Raw genomic sequence first — 17,554 nt, 5'->3', positions numbered from 1 at the left:
ATTGAGTATTATTTTCGAGATATAGTCTATTTTGTACCTCCAATTCCAAGTATACTTGTACTCGGAAATTTCAAAGCACTGGAGCAATTAGGTATATACTAATAGTGAGGAAGTTATGCTTATTTCACATCAAGAAAAGCTCGGGACCCGGAAATGTATTCATACACAAATGGTATCCGTATGGCAAAGATGTGTATAGAGACGTTTATCATAGATTGTTACTTGACCCCTTGTTTATGCCGAGTTTGCTCGCTTAATCTGGGCTAGTGGTAAGTTACCAGGATAACACCAAACCAACGCGCTGTCCACATGATTCTTTCTCTTTATCATGGCAGCAAACGGGGCATCATGTCTTCACACCTATCGAGGACTGATGCTCGGATCTTTGCCATTTAATCCTCACAGACTCACCTGTCGGCGGCTGCCTCTCCTCAAAAAAACGTCTACGTCAACATGCAAACAAGATCACGTGATTACTCAGGCCATCGATGAGGAAACCATACCCAACTATCGTCGAACCGACTATTACTCCAATCACCCAGGCAAAGTACTTCACAACAAATACGAGACAATCACAAAGTTAGGATGGGGTTTTGGCTCTACTGTCTGGCTGGCAGAGGATTTACGGCGGTAAGACGAGCAGGCTGCTTCCCCTTTCCTCGCCAAGCTAAACATGTCTAGACCTGAAGACCAGACCGATGCACCTCGTTACGTTGCCATTAAAATAGGGACTCGTACCTATGGTAGCACGTCTGCTGCAGAGCACGAACTCAAGCTCTCTCAATGGATTGCTACAGCTAATCCTTCGCATCCTGGCGCCGGGTATATTAGAACTCCAATCGATAACTTCAAAATCGATGGAAGCCATGGGCCGCACATCTGCTTGGTATATCGTCCTATGAGAGAAACAATGCTTGACTTCCAAAACCGCTTCAGGAATCAGCGATTTCCGCCAAAAATCCTCAGACTCTACATTGCTCTCCTCTTACAAGGCTTGAATTACCTCCATTCTGAATGTCACCTCATTCACACTGGTAATTGCTTACTTCCAGGGAATATGTCTGTTAATGTATCATGATCAGCTGACAAGATTAAATAGATCTCAAATCTGATAACGTCCTGGTCGACTTGGAAAACGAAAGTGTCCTGGAAGACTTCGTTCAACAGCAGAAGCAGTCATACCTTCCCCGACATGTCACGGATGATGGACACAGTACATATCTATCACAGAGTGATTTTGGGCCACTTCGAGACTACTTCATCCTCCCAGAGATTGCCGACTTGGACCTTGCCCAATTTGGGGAGGGTCTCGCGCGTATTCATCCTGTACAGCCTCACCGCTACCGCGCCCCTGAAGTCATTCTAGGAACTACTTGGTCGTATAGCGCGGATATATGGAACTTAGGAGTGTTAGTAAGACATTGTCCCTTCCAATTAAGCATTTTCTTCTATCGCAGTTCTAATGATTTAGATATGGAATATGATGGAGGGCAAAGACTTATTTACAAACCTCAAGAATGAGGAAGGAAACTACAATGCGCATGCCCATCTGGGACAAATGATTGCTCTATTAGGGCCACCCCCAACGGTACTCCTGAAACGTGAGAACGCATCCAGAAAGTTGACTTTCGAACCGGAGATTCAAAACCCAGAAGGGCAATCGTGTAAAAATGCCTTTGAATACTTTGTGGACCTTTCTTTGATGACTATGGTAAGATTGAGCACCACTAATTTCCCTAATGAGTCTTTCGCTTACCATCTTGCGCTCGTTGGGTGATTTCATTCGCAAAGACCTGATTCCCATTAATTCTGGGCTTGCGGAGACTGTCACGCTATTTCAAGGTGAGGATAAAGAACAGTTCCTCGATCTCGTGAGCAGAATGCTGCAGTGGCTCCCGGAAAAGAGAACCACGGCAGCGGAGCTTCTCGAACATCCGTTTCTCCAAATGGACGGCGGCGATGAATGGCGGAAGAAGAGCCAGTAGGAAGATAGCCAATTATGATGGCCACGATACAAACAACATATGACACGCAGTCTACGAGCTGATGGCCTCAAAATGGGCTGATCGGTCTGTGGCTCCGTGCTGTTCACGCGGTTTGATTTGACTGGAATCAAGCATTAACCGCGAACACTTAAACTCGGAATCTCGGGGTGGAAGAAGTAAGAAAAGGTGGAAAGCGATTATTATTCCGCGCCGGACTTCAAAAAATCCACTAGCTGATAAGACTTAAACTCACTGTAGAAACTTATTTACTGCTAGGATCAACTGTATGTTTTGATCACATTGAGCTAATTTAGCAAGTAGTTTGGGTGGCACTCAAATGCAGTGATTTCGCAGACTCTTGAATTTTGTGTGTTTGGGTTTGCGGGTAACTGTCGCAGTTCTGATTCGTCAATTCCTCCACATAATTTCATGGTACACAATGCAAGCCACCACAAAAGACTACCAGCCCCTTAACCTTGCCCACACGACCGGGAGTTTGAGACAAGGCAGAGGAGCTGAGGGATTTGCGAACTTTCCGTCTCTGCGTTGCACCACCACGAGTGAGTTTCTACCCACTCAATCTCTACTTGTGAAAAGCGTGTAAGCTGTAGCAACTGGGTATAATTGCAGTTGAAAGCAGCATCGCTTCAATTTGCCTAGCTCCGGCGCGTGGCTTGTGAAAACAAAGGCCAAATGACAGATCCAAGCAGATGGTGGGGAGCAGTGACTGGAGACGGAAATAGAGATAGAAATGATAGGGACAATAGTACGTGTTCATCTCCAGTTTTCATTACGCAACAACCCCTCATCTCACATTGGATTAAGTGATATTAATAAAGCTCAAAAGCCCACCACCTATCTCAACGTATGGATGACGCCCCGCGTCAAAGACTCAGGGCCGAGCGGCTTCGCATTTCCCGGAGATCAGCATCTTCTCGTCAAAGATCAAATACACCACGCACGTTCCATGAGGAACTCTATAAGGCTTCTATCACTCCTGCCAACAAACCAGCCCCGTTATATGAGACTGATGTCCAGGTCCGCGTTCGGGCTTTAGAGCATATGAACATCATTTGCTTGAAAAGAAAATTAGCCCAGCATGCCGCGGATATGATAAATAGTGAGGAGGCTTCTCAAGATACGATGGATACTTTGAAGAACGACTTGAAAGAATACGGTTCGTGTTTTCTATCTAGTACGTGTGCTTCCTTCAGTAATCAGCAGTTGGATGGTTTAGGCTGAAATCTGTGATGTGTCGATATGGTGCGATTCATGTTTCGTGAGCCCATCTGATATCACGATTCTATTGAGGGGAAACAGTAGATTGCAGACATCACAGATCATTGAGAAGCGTTTGAAGAGAAATGTTCTACTTAAATAGAGGCTGAACAAGATTCGGAAACATTCATATCTTCACGGATACAGACCGATGAGAGTCAATGTCTTAACCGGTGGATTCAAGAAGAAGAGAAGGACGAACACTTACACCGTATAGTACAAGCACTACGAGACCTCAAATACATCCTCGAACCACCCTCACAAAACAAACGAACCGCAAAATTCCTTCGTGACCAACTCTACATCAGGGACACCCGCGACTCGTTCATCCTCCACGAGGTCGGTCTACTCTCGTCAAAAGCACGCATCAAACCATATCTCGAGGTTCCCAATTACACTGGAGATGGAGGCCATAGCTCGCGCAAAGACAACGCAAAGCAAACTGCTGAGGGCTTTCTCTCGAGGTTAAAGATGGCACTATTTGGAGGGCTGGCTTTGATCGCACCGATGCTGATTATGCGCTTGCATATGACTTTGATTACGCAGCTTGTGACGACTAGTGTTTTTGTTTTGGTGGTGGGAATTGTGCTTGCTTGGTATATGAAGGATGCTAATAAGAAGGATATTTTGGCTAGTACGGCTGCTTATGCTGCGGTGTTGGTTGTGTTTGTTGGTACTGGGGGATAGGTTTGAAGATACAAAGATAAGAAGGAATGATCAGACTCATTATAAGCTAATGCTACCTCGCCACTGCGAATCTAATCAGCTAACAGCGTTTCCTACGGCGTCGGTTTCTTACCGCTAACTCAGCCTATTTCACAAAACTACAACTATGCAAACTTCTTAACTTCTGTTTTAAGGTTCTTTGAGATTCTATGTCGTAACAAGTCGGTCAATATTAAATTTGAAGTACAGAGGAGTAGGAGAATGCGTTTCTGCAGGACGAAGAACTAAGAAGAATTTACCGGATATTAAAACGAAGTCTGAAGTACGGTTCTGGAAGAATAAAAAGGTTTATTACTTTGAGATGAAATCTAAATCTCAACAGAGTCTAATGAGTTGGGAGGTGCAGTATCACGCGTTCCAATATATATTTAATTTTACTAATTATTAAAACGACTTCTTGATGGAACTTTGATAGTCTCAAGAAACCAAGATTTGTAACGCGAGAATAGTCTCGAGCCTTCTAGATACACAACTAGCTGTACTCGTCACAACCCAGATTTTGTTGAAGTTATCGTAAATTCAGACAACATTGTAGTTTGCCCACCTAGAATCTCTACCATTATCATTAGATTAAACTACTAATGTGGATGCCGACGCAGCCCGCCTACCATTGCGCAGTGATGGGACACTGGGACTGTATCGCGTCGGTTCTTCTATTAGCATCAATATTTTACCTCGCAGAAGGAATATATCAGTGCGTACATAACCAATAACTATACTCTACGAAGAGTCTGCCGTCTACCCCCGTTGCTCTCTCTAGATCCAATTTCACTTCTACACCTTATCGCTTCTCAGTTCAAGTAAATGAGTAGCGTCTCACACCCCCAAAAACAACTAAGAATTCGTGTCTCCTTCGATGCCGAACAGAAAACCACACCTTCGTCCTATAATATTATAATATCGAAGGTTGTACACCTCCCGAGGCCAAAAACTTCTGGTATATAAGTAACATAACGACATGTGTTTCCTATTAAATGACAATCTAAACTATTATAACTTTCCGAGCAACTGGATCCCAGAGATTAAACGGGATGGGATTTTTTGCCTTTTGGTAATTGAATCTCTTTCGCACAAGCATAGATACATAGTAATTTTGTAGAGATTCTGAGGTCTCTTGACGAAACTGTTAATCTTCCTTCCACGAGGGCGGATTTCTGTTATATGCTAGCGTTATAACATTTGCCGAACCCTTTTTAACGCCACTTGACGATGTTGTATGATCCTACTTTAGTAGGCACTCTACAACCATTAATTAGAGCTATAATGAGATCTAATTTCGAAAGACGTCGCCCTCTGGTCAGCTATATCTAATGTGTACTTTAGATGCTTTCAATTAAGGATAGAACTAATTAAGGATAGAACTAAAGTCAAGCCTTTACTGCCAGAACTTTGCAATAGGATTCGGATTAAAAAATACAAGTATATACCGAAGATAGAAAGGAAGAAATAAATAGAAAATTTAGAAGGCAAAGGAGGGGACAATAATGCAAGAAGCTAGCATTAAAACTATCTAAAAGTAATCTTCTATGCTTAAATCTTACTTTCCGCTTCTCGAAGTTCTTTACATTCCTTTATCTCCCTACTTCCCTAATTGAGTCTTTTCCTCGATAAGCCTTTTTGTTATATCTCCTGGCATCTTACTCGAGCTGCCTTCTTGTCTTCTTGTTTCTATGGGTTTCATTGTAATGCTCACCTGCGTTACCTCTTAACTAATAGTTGACTGGCGCCAGACCTTGATCTTCTTGGCGAAGTAAATATGTAGACAAATTGAGGTTTTCATGGCTGAACATTCGCGAAAATTCGAAATGTTGAGCAAATTACTAAAAAATGAAGAATGAATCCAAAGTCGTCCGGTAAATTGTCGTTAGAGAGTAAGGACTCGTCTGACGTGGTGTAATGCAGGTTCAGTAAACGTTGCGAACCTGTCTTTTCTTTAGGATTATTCATTATTTATATGCTGTTTTGTAGTAATAGACATGATTTTGTCCTATTGCTTTCACGCAGATTATTTTGGAAGTTGTGGTTTTGAGATCTTCTAAAGCTTAATCGTAACAAGTTACAATTTACAAAACAGTTACAAATTTTAATTTACTTACTCTCAGTTGCCCTAAACGCTACTGTCTGCTAGAGATTATTTGGTACCATAACAGGGCAGGGTTAGGCAAATAGCTTAGTAATGTACACAAGAGATCAATCGACGAGAAATTGGAAATTCTCGCTTACTTTGTAAACAGATATCGTGTCCCGCGTGTGTACATTGTCCATCTAAACACCATTCCATAAAATGGTCGACTATGTTATTAAGAAAAATCGAGGAAATGCTAAATATCTCGTCAACCTAGCCAGAGAGAGAATGTGTTACACTTGGCGTCCATTATGTGCTACGAGACAGCTCCTTGAGGTAGGTCGCTCAGAGACTGAAAATCATTGATGAAGTATCCGATATTTCGTCCACCCAGTTAGAGAAATATCGTGTCGCACCAACGGTTTAGCATCTAGCGCAAGACAGTTCCATGAAGTAGAAATTTGGTTACTGAAAACAATTGACACAGTATCCGATATTTCGTAAACACGATTAGAGGAATATGTGTTGTACTGACCGTCTATCATTCAGCGTAAGATAGTTCCATAAAGAAGAAACCTGGTTATTGCAAAATTGACGAAACAGCAAATATTTCGCCAACTAGTTCGAGATCCATCAATCGGGTAACAGTCATATGCCCCCATTATGAGCTCATTATCCAGCCAACGTTGGGCTGCAAATTTTCCTATCTAACCCAGACCGGGCTACTCGCGCACCATGTAAAGTCACGTGAAACCGTCCCGCAGGTCTGGATATTTATACACCCCTGGCACCCTTGTCGGTCCTTCCTCATGTTCCTGCATAAAATTTTATGATATCCCCTCCAACCTCAGCTTCAACAATCCATCAACCACCACTTCAACTCTTCCCACCATGAATCGCACAATTGGTCTTCTCGGCGGTGGCCAGCTTGGCCAAATGCTTTGCGAAGCTGCCAATCCGCTGGGGATCAACGTCGTGGTCCTCGACCAGGAAAACAGCCCTGCCAAGCGAGTTACTGCGGGGTCTCATATCAATGGGTCGTTCACCGATCCAGAAAAAATCAGAGAACTTGCCAAGCGTGTCGAACTCCTCACAGTCGAAATTGAACACGTGGATACAGAGGTATTGGAGGAATTGGCCAACGAGGGCGTTGAAATCCAGCCAAGCTGGAAAACGATTCGGACGATCCAGGACAAGTTCCTGCAGAAATCACATTTGGAGAAGAATGGCGTTTCAACGGCGGTATCGAAGGAAGTTGTGGCGGACGAGGCTGGATTACAGGAAATCGGGAAGGAATTGGGATTCCCCTTCATGCTGAAATCTCGGAAGGATGCGTATGATGGCAGAGGAAATTTTCCAGTCAAGTCACCGGCGGATATCAAGGAGGCTCTGGAAACGTTGAAGAACAGAGCATTGTATGCGGAGAAGTGGGCGAATTTTCGAATGGAGCTTGCGGTGATGGTTGTCAAAACCGAGGATGCGACATCGACGGAATCGATTGGGACAATCGCGTACCCCGCTGTCGAGACGATACACGAGGATAGTGTTTGCAAACTGGTCTATCTACCGCCACGGGGAATCCCAATAAAAATTCAGAAACAGGCACAGGATTTGGCGAGAAAGGCGGTTGGATCGCTGTGGGGGAAAGGAGTATTTGGGGTTGAACTTTTCTTGATGCATGATGGCAAGCTTGTTGTCAATGAGATTGCCCCAAGACCACACAACTCAGGTCATTACACAATCGAGGCTTGCCCAACAATGTCACAATACAAATCGCAGCTTCTCTCAATTCTCGGAAACATGCCAAATTTCGCCAATTCCGTCATTCCATCAGTGATTCCAGCTGCTATAATGCTCAATATCCTTGGTGGCCGCGAAGAAACCTCCCATAATGAGATTATGGAGCGAGCCATCGCAATACCTAACGCATCGCTGCATATGTATGGCAAACAGTCAAAGCCAGGCCGAAAAATTGGGCACATCACCGTTGTGGCATCTTCAATATCCGAGGCAGAATCGTTAATGTCTCCGCTCATTACACTCGCCGGAAATATGCATGCAGAGCGTAAAGGTCACGACCTCAATTCCGTTCCCCAGCATCAAATCATACCTTCGCCATCTCACCCTCTCGTCGCCGTTACAATGGGCTCCGATTCCGATCTTGCAGTGTTGAAACCCGGTCTCGCGCTTCTTCAGTCTTTAGATATCCCTTTTCATTGCACAATCACTTCCGCGCATCGCACACCACAGCGCATGATGGATTTCGCTTCTTCCGCCGTAGACAATGGGTTCAAAGTCATCATTGCGGCTGCGGGTGGGGCTGCTCACCTACCGGGGATGGTTGCTGCTTGTACGCCATTGCCAGTAATCGGAGTGCCAGTCAAAGGTAGTAGTCTGGATGGTATGGACAGTCTGTTGAGCATAGTGCAGATGCCTCGTGGAGTTCCTGTTGCCACTGTTTCAATCAATAACAGTATCAACGCTGCGTTGTTGGCTGCCCGGATACTTGGGGCTAGTGATGAAACAATTCGGTTTAAGGTTGAGAAGTATGCGGCAGATAGCCAGGAGGAGGTTCTCGGCAAGGCAGATAGGTTAGAGGAGATTGGTTTTGCTAAGTATCTAGAAAAGAAGTAGGGAGTTTGTTTGGACTTAGGATTTATACCCATCATTTATTTTCAAATACCCACGGTAAATTACACATGAAAAATGTTTCAGAAAACATGAGACTTTTTATTGTACATGTCGCGACATTCGACAGTTGACCTGTACCCAAGATTATAGATTAATTTGTAATCAAAGTTGGTGTTTTAAAAAGCCTGATATTTCTTGGAAAACAGTTAACGAAATGTGCTATAGTGTCTCAACAAAGTTAACGAAATGACACTAGTGTATTAGCTACGTCGACTAAATCTTTTATAGTGTCTTAACTACGTTAAAAAAATCCCATAGAGTCTTAATCACGTTAACGACATATTCAAGGTATCTTAATTACGTTAACGAAATATATTATATCGAAACATTCTATAGTACGTTAGATATTATATGTAGCCTTTTTTATCTCTAGAACATCTACCTTGTCTGCCTACTTAACGAAATTTTCTTATAGTATAAAAAGTATGTTATAGTTTAAATCGAAATATTCAGTATACTAATAAAGCTAGTAAAATATAATAATTCGAGGATATATATATATATATAAATTATTCTAAATATTAACTTTAAGTTTTTTATCTTAATTAATAAAAACGAGTCGAAGTATATTAGTAGGCGTAGTAAAAATAAGTTACGTTAAGTCATTAGGCGTATCTACTTAGGCGAATATTTTTCTGTAATTATCTTATTCTTTGGGTCTGGCTGTTCGAGATGTAGAGTTTGCATATTTAAGAGTACATTTATAGGCTTATCCCTAGGTACTCTGCGAAATTTGTACCACTTCTCCTGCGTGATTGTTGTGGACGGTGACTCGATCAACATATCCTATTTTTTGACCATGTTGGGGCGCAGATCTCTACTAGGCTGCCATCTCTGCTTTGCTGACCGAGTTGGAAGTAAATATAATTAACTTACATGTAACTTTGACAGCGAATGTAAATTTCGGTAACCGGAGTAAAGACAAGTGGTTTTCTGTATCATTGTATTTATCAGTCTTGAGATCATGTGCCAAGAGATTGATATAACCAGCTTTTTCGGCTTTGCGTAGTTAATACTGTTTCTGCCAGTCGGGGGGCGGAGTCTTGATTCTGCCCTGAGTCATTTAATGTTATGTTTCCATGAATCCTATTAGTTAAGCGGCTAGTTGATTTATCATACTTTTAAAGTGGACGAGTATTATTGTTCTAGTTGTTTTGTTTCACATACATGAGGCGCTTATGGATATCTTGTTTTTGAAGCCTTGTGGGCTGTACTGACTTTAGGTATAAAAGGTGAGGTATTTGCTAGCTAGTATAACGTCACGAGTAACACGTTCTTCTTTCGACATGACCCCGTTGGTGTAAAATATCAATCGTAAGCTTTCATAGCATCTTTTCGATCAGTACATATCTGTTAGTTTATATGCTTGAATTTGCGTGGCTTAAGCACTCAAATTACTCGCTTAAGGTATATTCTAGGGGGGTTATTGCATTCTTGAGATGGATTTTGGAATTTAAAAGAAGCGTTCGAGGTAGCTCAAATCCCCCATTATCCAACTGATGTACTGCATTTTTGGCATGAGTCTCTTGACTCCTCTGGCAGTTGTCCGATCTGAAGATGCTTGCTCTTGATGGACTGTTCTAAGATTACGGATCTTGTTCCGCTTTCAACAGCAAATATGCAAAACACATCATTTAAAGGAGCTGGAAGCAAGCTAATCGAACAGCTAGCTATTCAGAGAACGGGCTGGGTGGCAGATGCTAGAACCACTGCAAAACTTCGAATTCCAATCTGCGAGGCGATAAAGTCTTGATTACCCCAAGCATGACCATCCTTGGTGTCACAACAAGGACCACGCCTTCACGGCTGTCTATAAGTTCGTGGGGCCCCTGAATATCTGCCACATCCACTCGATGTTTACAGCGCCCGAGTTATGATAGGAGATTTACCATTTGTTATCATCCTTCCGAAGGTTCCTTCTATTCTACCGACTAGGTGTGCTGATTCTACACGTATTGTTGACATCTGAGAGTTTATTTCCCAGGAAAGACCTTTACGAAAGCCTCGTAGCATATGCAGGTCTTGATGTATGGAATTTGGCCCAAGGCCCTAGGTTCTGAACGATGTCTTGCCACCTTTGGCGTAAATGCTCATGATTGAAATTAGAAATATTGACATTAGAATTATGTGCTTAGGTACACGTGTAAACCTTCTTCCCTTCCTCGGGATGTTCATAGGCATTCGGTCCTCATTTTCCTGGGAGCCACTATAGGCACAAAGTTTTCTGCGCTTCAACATAGGAGGCTCATAGATCATAATACAAGATTTTACATATACGAAAGACTGAAACTACCAGACCATATTATGATACTGAATACCACAGACTCACTGCTGTTTTCCCACGGATTATGGTATCTACCATGTGGCTTGAAGCAGACTAACTTCGCCAGACCATACCTGCGCGTTCTGGACAGAACCAATGAAGAGTGTTCACCAAGCCTCCAACCATAGTCCATCCAATGAAAATTCATTAGAATCAAATCCCAAGTATTGTTCTTGCAATGATTTCCACACTGTTAGTGAACCTAAACTGAATATCGTGCGAGCAGATCCAGAACGAGGCGCAGATTCACCACCCCCTCAACAGCACAATGCATAGCAGGTTCACTATTGCCAGCCCCTCTACTTCTTCTCCAGACATAGCGAGATCCTTCTCTCTTTTCACACTCCACGATTATATCGTTTTCCGACAACGTCACATTCAACACGCGTTTCGTTTACACGGACTCTACTTCCTTCCACTGATATTGTCAAGATGTCTCCACCTTCCATTACTCCAGCTGTTTCGCCTGCTCCAAAGGTGAAGTTGATCTCGTCGGCGGAACGCGCGAAACGAACGATATTCTTGAGCATATTCGAGAAACCGTCCTCTAGATTCAAAACACCGGTCTCCAACTTTATTACTAAGGCGCGGACTGCATTCTCCTTTTCGGCACATGCTGCTGAGCCAAGTAAGAAGAGCACCTAGAGGCAGGATTTATAACGTCTTCTAGTCGCCTGTGCTGATTGACTCTATCCAAGGTTCTGGTTCTGCTATCCTTGGTGCTGTTCAAAACAAGAACGTGTTTGAATCAAACGCTACCGCTTCTGCTGGTATGTTTTCGCATCTAGATCGATTTGAGCGCCTTGTTAATATGACGATGCCATAGCAACTGCGGTTTCCAAGTCGACCTCCCCGGCCTCGTCAGAGATCACTGCTTCTTCTTCCAAGGAAGAAGAGAGCGTCGCCACATCTGGTATAGCCCTTCCATCTAACTGAATATTTTTACGAAGGCTAATTATCTCAAAGTATCATCTCCATTCACACCAAAAGAATCAACGTCGTCGAGTGAAACTAAGGCCTGTATTGTCCCAGAGCCTCGAGTTCATATTCCAATCGCCTTGCCCACAATCTGGAGATGCTCAGAATGCAAAGACGGATCATTCAAGCGATTCGATCCAAAGAAACACGGCGATAAACACGTATCCATCTGCAAGATTTGCAAGCTTGCTCGAAATAACGTCCTCTTGGTCTGCGTAAAGAGCATCAGTTTTAATGAGAAAACTCAAAAGTACGAGAGAGCCAAAAAGTCCCCAACTACCAATATTCGACCAAACGAAGTACAACAGCAACGCTCCGCACAAAATGTTGCTCTATCTAATAAGAGAAAGTATGATGATAAGGAGACTGATCTAAGTGATAAGGGAGTTGGAAAGCCTCTGAAAGGAAAACCTGTTTTTCAACCCCAAAATGGTGCACGAAAGGCACTTAACAAGTTGTCTCCTCGACCTATCAACAGGAAGATTAACGTCGACGTCACCAATCATAACAACAAGAACATTTCCCCTCCAGCTTCCAAGAAACCACGCTTAGGAAGCAAATATAACTATGAAAAGCGGGTTGAAGCCTCAGCTAGACGATATCAGACATCCGAGGATGAATCTGACAAGAAGTCAAAGAAGAGATCCCGAGATGACCTCGAAGAAGGCGAACTCGAGGACAAAAAGACCACAAGAGAGCCACGTCGAAAGCGACATATGAAATGGACGGGGGAATTCAAAGATTCTGACACCCAACCTAGAACTGCCAAGAATGGCGAGGGGTCGGCAACCTCAACAGCGGCAAGTGCTTTTGGACAAAGCCAAAAACCAGCAAGCGAAGAAAACGGTGTAAAGCAAGATACTGTATCACCACAACGCGCACGCGATACCGAAAGCGATAGTCTCCAAGAAGGAGCATCCAAAAAACCACGACTCGATACCGCGAAGTCGACAAGGGTTAATGAGCAGAGACTCAGTAAAGAGAAAGCTGAAGCGATGATTAAGCGACGGAAGGAAAAGGAAGAGGAGAAGCGAAGGAACCAAAGAACTCTGTATTAGATTGGATTTGTTACAAGTTTTTGAGGATTGGTGTATTTCAGAAAGTATTGCTGTGTTTTGAGAATTTTGGGATGGAGTTTTTGTATATGGAGATGATTGGGTTATTTTTGTATGTGGCGTAGAATGCTTTGTTTTTCTTTTGGCTAGCTTTTTGTATATCTCTGCGAGATGGTGGATAGTTTCAGTTTTTCTTTTGGATATTATAGGTTTTCTTTTAGGATCGTTTGGATAGTTTTTTTCTGGTTAACAGCCTACTTGGCAACGATGTAACTTAAAATTTTCCCTGATTTATAATGATAGTTTTCTCTTGTTGTAAACGGTCACTATTACCCCACCAGACCAACTGAGCGATACGGGTATTACAAAATTAATTAGTTAATATCCCACGAGGAACAACTCAACCAGGCTACTCGTACTCAAAAGCTAGCAAACAAAGTTTAACTGAAAGAAGTGAGTTGTGTAGGACGGAACGCCATGATTCTCCTCTTTCGTAACTAACAGACGACAATAACTCTTTTAAGTGCAATAGCAAAGACGAGGCTATTCAAGCCAAACGCATATTGTCATACTTTTTGTCTAAGCTATTAGTCATATCAACTCAATGACACAACCTTCCTGTTCTTGAAATATCACGCTGTCCGTCTCACACATCATCACCCCAATTCTCTCAAATGCGCCTTCCCGCTCCTCAGAATACCTAAGCACCAAACATAACGCCATAGTTCTAGCTCCATCTCTGAAATCAATCTTACTAGTGCCCAAAAACAAGCAAAGAACCTCGTCTCCATCCAATACCTCCCAGCGGTCCCCAATCCAAATATCAGGAATGAAACTTTCACGAGTCACAACGCTTAAGTCATTGTCCTCAAGCTCAAATATTACATCTACGCCAACACAGATCGCAGGGTCTTTTAAAACCTGTGCCTCGGAGAAGTAACGAGTTGAATGACCTGTGCCGATGCTGTTATCCCAATGCAGAGATATACTTGTGCCGACATCGTTATTGCCTACGTGGGTCTCTACTCTTCTGCGCACAAGCGTTGCGTATATGACGCTGCCCTGGATAATAATCGTTCCATCAGATACTTGGCCGTAAGGATTGATACCGGGGACTGTACAAGTGACATCCAGTATCTTAACATTGGCATCTTGTTTGAAGCTGGTGGGACTTCCTCTAACGAGAACGTAGTTTGGCGAATTATCACCTCTTGCATTGGGGTCGTTGTATTCCACAATAGACGCCCATGACCATGATGGCGCTATCGAGAAATCTCGCTCGCAAGTCGCTTTGGACTGACTTAAAGACCACAATAGCATTCGCACAAGGTCATTTTGCCATAATCCCGCGAAGTATTTTCCCGTACTTTGATTTTCAAAGCGACTGGCCAGACCAGCCAAAGCAGGAAGCCTGTCGGACTCGCGTGTCAAGTTAAGCTGACAATACTCGGTGACGATTGAAAGCCATAAATAAGACCGCTGGTTGTCGCTGAGCGTGGACAGGCTGTTTAACGAACGGTGTCTTGATAACGCATTTTCTTCATCTACTTCGTGTTCCAATTCTCCACACTCGCACCGAAGGGACTTCTTGCATTCCCAGATTAACTCAGAAGAGTGGAAGTGAATGGTCCGAGGAGAGAGATAAAGTTCTTGAAACACCCACGATCTGGCTAACAGAGGCGATCGATGGTGGATGTCACTAACGTCGTTACTCATCAAGAAGTCACGATGCGCCCTCCACATCTCAAATCGAGCAAACACATCATATGGCTGACCTTGATGAGTGCCTGTTATTTTAACGTCCTTCACCGGGCAAGACCACACGTCGCGCACTACCATGGCCTCATGCCATCGTGGTTGAAATATCCCGTCACTGCTATCCCTAGAGCAAGTTGCGGCAATGTTAAGATATGTATTTGCGTAGACCGCGGCCATCCTGCTAGACTCTTTTTCCCAGTCGTCGATATCGTCTTGGATGATGCATAAAGAGTCAATCCAGAGGTACCGAATACCCAGATCTTGCGTAATAGCAATCGCATCTTGGAAAGTCTGAGGCAGCGATGACAACGGTATTCCGCTTTTCATCTCACGAAGAGTATCTTTACGTGTTTCGATCATCGTCGATTCCCCCCAACAGTGGCTTAAAGTCATATAACTGGCATTTTCTGTCTTCGACTCAAACAATACCAAGTCATGACCATCTGCCAAAGGTGCAAGATCCAGAACCCGCGTCGGGAGTTTTGGAAATTGTTCAAAAATACAAATGTGTTCTTCCGTGCAGGAATGGAGCCACTCTCTTATGAGCTGTACAGACAGCGTCCTATTTAGGTTTTCCGTTACCGGCTTCCCTATTCCAAAGGCGGTCCATGGGGAAGTAGGTGAGTCTGCAAGAGTCAGTGGATTTTTGACGCGGCCAGGCCAATCTTAAGGCAGGTGGCATACCAGCACATGTGAAAAACTCGATACAAAGCTCGTACCTGTCACGACCCAGCGATTGCTGTTGTTCAGAATGCAGCTGTGAAATGGAGGTTTCTCCAGGTTCCTCTTCCCAGCCGTAGTCGCGTTTGCTAAGAGACAAAGATAGACTTCGTCCGCGGCGTAGCTCAATATCAACTTTACAAGGACCTCCGAGATCCCATGGTTTCCAAGGATCTCGGAGCGAGGCTGTGTATTGTCGAAAAGCTACGAGACCTTGATGGAGGATAGAACACAACTCGCATCCGCTACTAGCTGAAAGAGCTAGAGAGGTGGAATCAGTACTCACGCGCTTCTCTTGTGTTGGTGATCTTTCCAGTTCATTCGTCTCATTTGTGGACAGACTCATGTCGTCCTGCGCTTGGTACATGTCATCTTCTGGTGGATTTAGGTCCTCTTCAATTTGATTTGTCTCGTCGTCCAATGTTTCCATCCCGTCGTTATCTTCGATCATTTCATCTCTAAACAACGGGTCATCATCTTGTGACTGGATTGATTCATTGTCCGACTCGCTCAGCGGAGGACGGACAAGTAATCTGGTGCTATAGAGGTTCCAGTCAAGGTTTAAACAAACATCGCAAATGGACATAGTCAATAGTTCGACTACTGGTAAGCAGATGCTGGGGTTGCGAGGAGATCATAATTGGGCTGGTTATACGTTTCAGTTTGGATTCAAGTTCAACATCGGCGAGGAGGCGGAGCTGGATGAGTCACGAAAGTGGGTTACGTCTAGACCTATTAGGAACGTAGACATCACATGACCGAGCTCCTCTGTCAATAAGATGTTATGTGTGAAAGAAGATGGGACCATTTTAATAAGCTTCATTCTCGTTATTAGGTAGCTGATCCAAGTGATAATCTCTAAGGCACGGCGTTTTGGTTTCTGATCTAATACATGGCAGGTAGGAAAGCTACAGCTACTACTACTAATAAGCTAACCTAAAACTCATTAACCCGGTGGGAATGTCTGTGGATTCAAACCAAACATATCAGGAGATGAACATTGTCATTTGGGTCGTCATACGAAATCCAAAAAGTGGCTTCAATCACCATTTCACAATTTCAGTAACAATTATCTCTTCGATAATTTTTATCTTTCGTCTAAAGGGACAGCAGGAATACCGTTGGATACTGTCTTCGCTATGACAAAAGCATGTTAGTATACAACTATGAATCGCCTACCAAAGATTGTTAAAACAAGATCATCACAAATTTCAATTGACCAGATCCTCTTGCTTGTCAATTTCCATTTCCTTCAGCGGCCACTCAACATGAAAGAAGAATGATAACAATACCGATTTGAATCTTATTGTGATGAAAGCCTAGTTTTTGCCTTCACAGAATGGTCTTCGATTTCATTACTGCGCAGGCTTTTCTGACGTATGCGGTGAGGAAGCAATAGTAATAAAACTACCGATTTCCACTATCTCAGGTATACACTATTCACCACTCAACCCATACTTTACAACGAAAGTTCGGCCCGATTGTCTCGCAATCCAAGTTTGACACCCGCTGTCCCATACACTATTTCCTTTCAGGTACCCTGGGCTGCCTTGCCAGCATTGAGGGTGTCATGATACATCTATACCTTTCGCAAATACACTTCGCCTCAGCTATCTTTTTCCCTCAATACTCGGCCCGCAGATTAATCTGTCGTTCGAAGTCTGTAATTTGACAAAACCCACACAGATTTTGTTCCAAAAGATTTTCATAGGTGATACGCGCCTCCTCAGTTTGTCCATCAACGACTAACAACACCTGGAACCCTCCATCTAAACCTCTTTAAAATACCAATCCAATGTTCTTCTTAACTACAAACAAACCCAACAAACCCCTCAAACCAACCCTCCAAACCCTCCCCACCGAAATCCACCTCCACATCCTCCAATACCTCAACCCCCTCTGGTCAACCCTCCTCTCGCTAACCTGCAAACAATTCTACGCCATCTACAACCCCACGCCCAAGCACCATCAGCGC

The 17,554-nt window shown here is 43.5% G+C and overlaps 5 protein-coding genes across 5 annotated transcripts; 4 read left to right on the top strand and 1 right to left on the bottom strand.

Annotated features, from left to right (window-relative positions):
* Positions 1-328: 328 nt before the first annotated feature.
* On the top strand, positions 329-2,347 carry GLAREA_02174 (Protein kinase-like (PK-like); the record flags this gene model as incomplete). The annotated part of the gene is made up of 5 exons (XM_008089390.1): positions 329-630; positions 682-1,034; positions 1,100-1,413; positions 1,472-1,711; positions 2,300-2,347. The coding sequence occupies 5 exons, from the start codon at positions 329-331 to the stop codon at positions 2,345-2,347; spliced, it is 1,257 nt and encodes a 418-aa protein (XP_008087581.1).
* A 505-nt stretch (positions 2,348-2,852) lies between these two features.
* GLAREA_02173 (uncharacterized protein) lies at positions 2,853-4,217 on the top strand (the record flags this gene model as incomplete). The annotated part of the gene is made up of 3 exons (XM_008089389.1): positions 2,853-3,162; positions 3,481-3,928; positions 4,037-4,217. 3 exons carry the CDS (start codon positions 2,853-2,855, stop codon positions 4,215-4,217), a joined length of 939 nt encoding a protein of 312 aa, XP_008087580.1.
* A 2,728-nt stretch (positions 4,218-6,945) lies between these two features.
* Positions 6,946-8,688, top strand: GLAREA_02172 (N5-CAIR mutase (phosphoribosylaminoimidazole carboxylase, PurE); the record flags this gene model as incomplete). Its single annotated transcript, XM_008089388.1, has 1 exon — positions 6,946-8,688. The coding sequence occupies one exon, from the start codon at positions 6,946-6,948 to the stop codon at positions 8,686-8,688; it is 1,743 nt and encodes a 580-aa protein (XP_008087579.1).
* A 2,812-nt stretch (positions 8,689-11,500) lies between these two features.
* On the top strand, positions 11,501-13,104 carry GLAREA_02171 (uncharacterized protein; the record flags this gene model as incomplete). Its single annotated transcript, XM_008089387.1, has 4 exons — positions 11,501-11,696; positions 11,767-11,838; positions 11,895-11,981; positions 12,035-13,104. 4 exons carry the CDS (start codon positions 11,501-11,503, stop codon positions 13,102-13,104), a joined length of 1,425 nt encoding a protein of 474 aa, XP_008087578.1.
* Positions 13,105-13,692: 588 nt separating this feature from the next.
* Positions 13,693-16,165, bottom strand: GLAREA_02170 (uncharacterized protein; the record flags this gene model as incomplete). The annotated part of the gene is made up of 2 exons (XM_008089386.1): positions 13,693-15,485; positions 15,544-16,165. The coding sequence occupies 2 exons, from the start codon at positions 16,163-16,165 to the stop codon at positions 13,693-13,695; spliced, it is 2,415 nt and encodes an 804-aa protein (XP_008087577.1).
* Between the last annotated feature and the right edge of the window lie 1,389 nt (positions 16,166-17,554).

This window comes from Glarea lozoyensis (assembly GCF_000409485.1).
Source record: "Glarea lozoyensis ATCC 20868 chromosome Unknown GLAREA7, whole genome shotgun sequence".
In the NCBI taxonomy this organism is placed as follows: Eukaryota; Fungi; Ascomycota; class Leotiomycetes; order Helotiales; family Helotiaceae; genus Glarea; species Glarea lozoyensis.
Note: the sequence above shows the minus strand (reverse complement) of the source record. Positions and strands in the feature narration are given on the sequence as shown.